The 4,840-nt window shown below is 40.1% G+C and overlaps 1 protein-coding gene across 2 annotated transcripts in view; it reads left to right on the forward strand.

Moving 5' to 3' along the window:
• Window positions 1–4,840, forward strand: part of EIF2AK3 (eukaryotic translation initiation factor 2-alpha kinase 3) — a 141,552-nt gene that overhangs the window by 19,937 nt on the left and 116,775 nt on the right. The window contains exons 1-2 of one of the 2 annotated variants that reach the window (XM_006875853.1): window positions 2,838–2,864; window positions 4,015–4,144. Coding sequence is in view for 1 of the 2 variants with exons in the window: in XM_006875852.1 (XP_006875914.1) it covers window positions 4,015–4,144 (130 nt within the window). In the remaining variant the exon portion in view is untranslated. Of the gene's footprint in view, window positions 1–2,837; window positions 2,865–4,014; window positions 4,145–4,840 lie in introns of those variants that run through there. The other variant, XM_006875852.1, reaches the window with a different exon arrangement.

Raw genomic sequence — 4,840 nt, forward strand, 5'->3', positions numbered from 1 at the left:
CAATGGATTTCTTACTTCTGCCACAAATTTCCCCAGCTGTAAGCCTTCCAACCTTCTAAATATTCCTTTATATGTGGTTCAGAGTTCTGAGACCATACCCTGAGCCTTTTGGTCAGGTATTCTGTGTTGTTTCTGGTGGAGGTCTTCCACCCAATCTGCCATCTTGTTTTTGGAAAAAGAGCACAACTTTTGACTCCGTAACATATACAAAGTTTTTCATTGAAACTATGGTGTCGTCGTTGTTAGGTGCTGTCAAGTCCATTCCAACACATAGCAACCCCAGAGGATGCAGAACTACTCAAGTCAGTAGGGTTTTCAAGGCCATAATCTCTATGGAAGTTAGCTGCACACATCTTTCTCTTACAGTGTTGGTGATGGATTTGAACCGTGACCTTTTGGTTAGCAGCTGAGTGCTTAATCACTGCACCATCAGGGCTTCTTCTCTAGCAAACAACTTGCTACAGAGTCAGAAAAATTATAGCTTTTGGTGGTGTTATAGGTAGAATATCTAGCTAGGATCCTAGATGAACAAAGTTAGTTCTGTATTTTAATAAAATATACACTATCTGAAGTGCTCAAATGGTCACCTGGAGTTTTCTTGGGTTAACATTCTTTGCTTATGTTAAATATTATTTCAATTAGAGTTTTTTCATTCAGGCATTGATTTGTGAACTCCAGGTGTGGTACTATAGAATCAGCACTGGAAGATCAAACTCACCAGCTACTCCTCAGAAACACTATAAGTTGGCACTGACTTAGCAACACTTAACAATAACAATAACACCTGCCTTAAAGGACTTCTGGTGTAGCGCTGTAGGATCAGCGCTGGACTGCGAACCACAAGGTCAGCAGGTCAAACCCATCGGTTGCTCCTTGGAATCCCTATATAGGGTTGATATGAGTTGGAACTGACTCGACAGCACTTAATAAAAGCAACAACAAAAATGATTATCAAGCATAATAATTAGATATTTGTATGATGGGAAAGGGCCCCAGTGTGGCGCTGTAGAGAAAGCACTAACTGCTAACCTCAGGGTTGGTGGTTCACACGCATCAGCTTCTCCTCAGAAACTCCCTACAGGATCACTGAGAGTCGGAACATGCTCAGTGGCACTTAACAACAACAGCAACGATGGGAAAGAGTTACCTGGGCTCAGTCCTTGAGCTCTACTTTAGGCATTGTTAGTTGTATTTTTAAAATTGAATATCTGAAGTATGATTTTTTATACACTTCATTATAAAATAATTTCATACTCATAGTATCATCCCTTCCAACTCCCAACAGAATTCTTTAGAAAGCTAAGGATAAAATGTAGAGAAGGAAGCAGAGTTCCCTTTCTTCTCTTTTGTTATCTGTAGTCAGTGGAATGTATCATGCTGCAAAAGCCTGTTTTCATGAATAAAACTAAAATTATCATTTGAAAAGTTTAAAATGAGAATTAAATTAATTAAACGAAGTTCATGATTTTACTTATTCATTGGATAAATTGTCCTTTGAAAGGTTTCAAGTACTTTTCCTTGAACACTTTTATTTTGGCCAATGTATAGCTTTGTTTTGATATTGCATACCTTGTACATCAAGTCAAATAGAAAAAAATTAAGTTTCTTAGAATTCTATCTAGAAACATAAGTATGTTGTTGTTATCAAGTGCTGTTGAGTCGATTCTAACTCATAACGACCCTTTATGGAGTTTCCAAGGGGTGACAGGTAAGTTTGTACTGCTAACCTTGAGGTAAGCAGTCCAATGCTTACCAGGACTCCAAAGACATAGTATACATGTTAGGAATTTGCATGATCTTTGAAGTAAACAAATGTACTTAATGAATTGTGAAATATCTGCACAACTTACTCTGTTATTCAGGAAATAACTTATTGAGAACTTCCTATGTGCATTGGGAAGTACATTCCAAGCTGATGGGATATCAGTTGTAAAAGTTCTGAGAGAATGTCCTTTGTTTGAAGAACTGGAGAAATCATCAGTGATTTGGGATATGTGAAGTTTGAGATGCCTGCTAGACAGTTAGATATGTATTTTAGAGCATGGGGGAGAGCCTGGAACCAAAGATACCAATTGTTGGCTTATTGATGGTATTTAAAGTAAGGTGAGATGAGATCACATTTTTAAAATTACATACAGATGCAGAATATATTGAGATTGGAGAGATGAGTTGGAACCCAAAGAATGAGACTTAGCAGGAGTAACATACAATTAAAACAAAAGAAAAGAAAACAAAAAATCAGTGGATTCTTGGTGTCCAGGAAAGCATTTGAAGAGAGTGACTCATGGAGGGAGCAGTAACTGTGTCCAATGCTGCCCGAGAGACAATAGAACTGAGAGCTGAGACCCAACCACAGGATTTGTCAGTGTGAAGGTCATTGGTAACATGGACAGAAACAGTTTCAGTGATGGGCAATAGACAGAAACAGATAGAAGGGGAGGAGAGGATTCGAAGACATGGAGGATTATAGCAGCTCTTTCAAGGAATTTTAGTGCAAAAAGAAGCAAAAAATAGATTGGAAGCTAGAGATGGAAAGATAATTTATTTTTGTTTGATCTGGTTTGGTTTTTGTTTTTGCTAGCTACTGTTGAGTTGGCCATCAAGTCATGGCAACGCATGCACAATGGAAAGTAGCACTGCCCAGTCCTGTGATAATCAGTTGTGATTCATAGAGTTTTTCATTATTATAAATGGGTGGGCATATAGCATGTTAAATGCTAATAGGAAAGTCCCAGTAGAGAGGGAATAATTAATGATGCAGGAGTGAAAGGAGAGATTTACTAGAGTGAGCCCTCATGTATGAAGATGGAAGAGATCTGGTGCCTAGGAGGAGGTGGCATTAGAGGTGGAAGGGAGCAAGGAAGGTTCATCTCCAGTCACAGGAGAGAGGGCAGAAGTCACGGTGCAGGCGCTAACAAAGGATAGAGCTGGTGGTGGAAAGCAGTCTCTTGGCTACTTCTGTTTTCTTAGAAGCATCATTACTGAGATGTGAGCTTGGAAGACGTTATTTGCAAGTTTGAGCAGTGAGGAGAAATGAAAGTTACCCAAGATGATGCGGTCCTGGTGTGGCACTGCAGGTTAATGCTCTGGACTGCAAGGTCGGTTTGAACCATAGGTAGGGTCGACAGGTCTGAAATGACTGGACAGCACTTAAAAACAACAAGATGTGAGCGGGGGAGAGATACTGAGATATTGGCTAGCACAGGGGTTGTTGAACATCATGTAAAGCAAGCTATTTTGAAGTTGTTGTTTGTTAATGTCATCGAGTCAATTCTGACTCATAGCAACGCTGTATAGGATTTCCAAGGAGCAGGTGGTGAATTTGAACCTCCGACCTTGTGGTCCAGTGCTTTATCCCACAGCACCACATCAGGAATCCTTTTTGAAGTTGGTGGTCATGAATTTAAAGTGAGACCAGTCAACATGGCTAGTTTTTTCAGCCATCTTCAAGGGAGCGGATATGGAAAGCTGCCTTTAACTGAAGTTGTTTTGCCAGTCAGGTGTGACAGTGTGAAAGAGGGCTAGTGGTGACTGGGGGTTGTTGTTGTTAGGGGGTGTTGAGTTGGTTCCAACTCATAGCAACCACAATAGACTGAAACACTGCCCGGTCCTACGCACAGTGGCAGCAGCAATTGGCTCAAATAGGACTTGGGGTAGGATGCTTGAATTATTAGTGGGATAGATGGGTTGAGGTTTCGGAAATGACAGTATGTAGCGTCTGACCTCAGGAGTGGGTGATGAGTTCCATATGGGAAATGAGGGCTGACCCAGGAATGTGGGGCCTTTCATAAGTGACATACACATCTGAAAGGCTTACTGAGCTTGTCTTAGTAAGACAGGTAAGCTAGGGGTCCAGACAGTGAGGGTCAGGAGGGTGATGGACTCCCTCTTCTTCCCCACAGGTAAAGACTTGGGAAGGAGCTGGTTTTGGGGTTTTGTGGGGTTTTTTTGTTGTTTGTGTGTGTGTGTGTGTGTGGCTGTCTTTTAAATCTTGCCCTCTTTCTAACTTTATAGATCATTAGTAATTATCAGCACTTTAGATGGAAGAATTGCTGCTTTGGATCCTGAGAACCATGGTAAAAAGCAATGGGATCTGGACGTGGGATCTGGTTCCTTGGTTTCATCCAGCCTTAGCAAACCAGAGGTAAGAATTTTCTATTACATGCTGACTGGAAAATGTCATTAAAATGAGCAGTTGCCAAATTACATCATTACATAACTGTAAAGCTGATAAGAATCATAGCCTTAGCAGTCATCCATCACAGCCAGTCCTGTTCATTAGTCTAGCCTGGCACCTCGATTTTTGTTACTGCTAGACGTGTGTCATTAATGAACACAATAGTTGGAGTTGCCAGGAGTCAAAATATACTCAAAAGCAACTAACAACATACTGGAAATATCTTCTGGGAACAGTGAACTTCCAGTTGTATAATGAATTTATTAATACAAGCAGCAATTTAGAGGTTAAATGACGTTAAACAATTTGATATCAGGTATGGTATGTAAATGAGTTATTACCCAAGCTAAACTTTTACTTGTTTGTTAGAACACAGAAGATTATATTTGGATGTGCATGTTTTGCTTTATTTTTAAACTAGACATAAAAGATGGTCAGCAAAATCAGAAGATTGTCAGCTGCTTACACCTGAGGTAATAGTACAGTGTGTTACCGTGATGCAAAGCATGTGCCTATATAAAATAAACACATGTACAAAAAGACGAATTGCATGGTGTGGCAGATCATTGTTGAGTGTGATTAAATTATAATCAACTAGTTGTACTAGAAATCCTTGTGTGGCACTGTAAGATAGGCACTGGACTGCTAACCACAAAGTCCCTC

This window comes from Chrysochloris asiatica, unplaced genomic scaffold, assembly GCF_000296735.1.
Source record: "Chrysochloris asiatica unplaced genomic scaffold, ChrAsi1.0 scaffold00341, whole genome shotgun sequence".
Lineage (NCBI taxonomy): Eukaryota > Metazoa > Chordata > Mammalia > Afrosoricida > Chrysochloridae > Chrysochloris > Chrysochloris asiatica.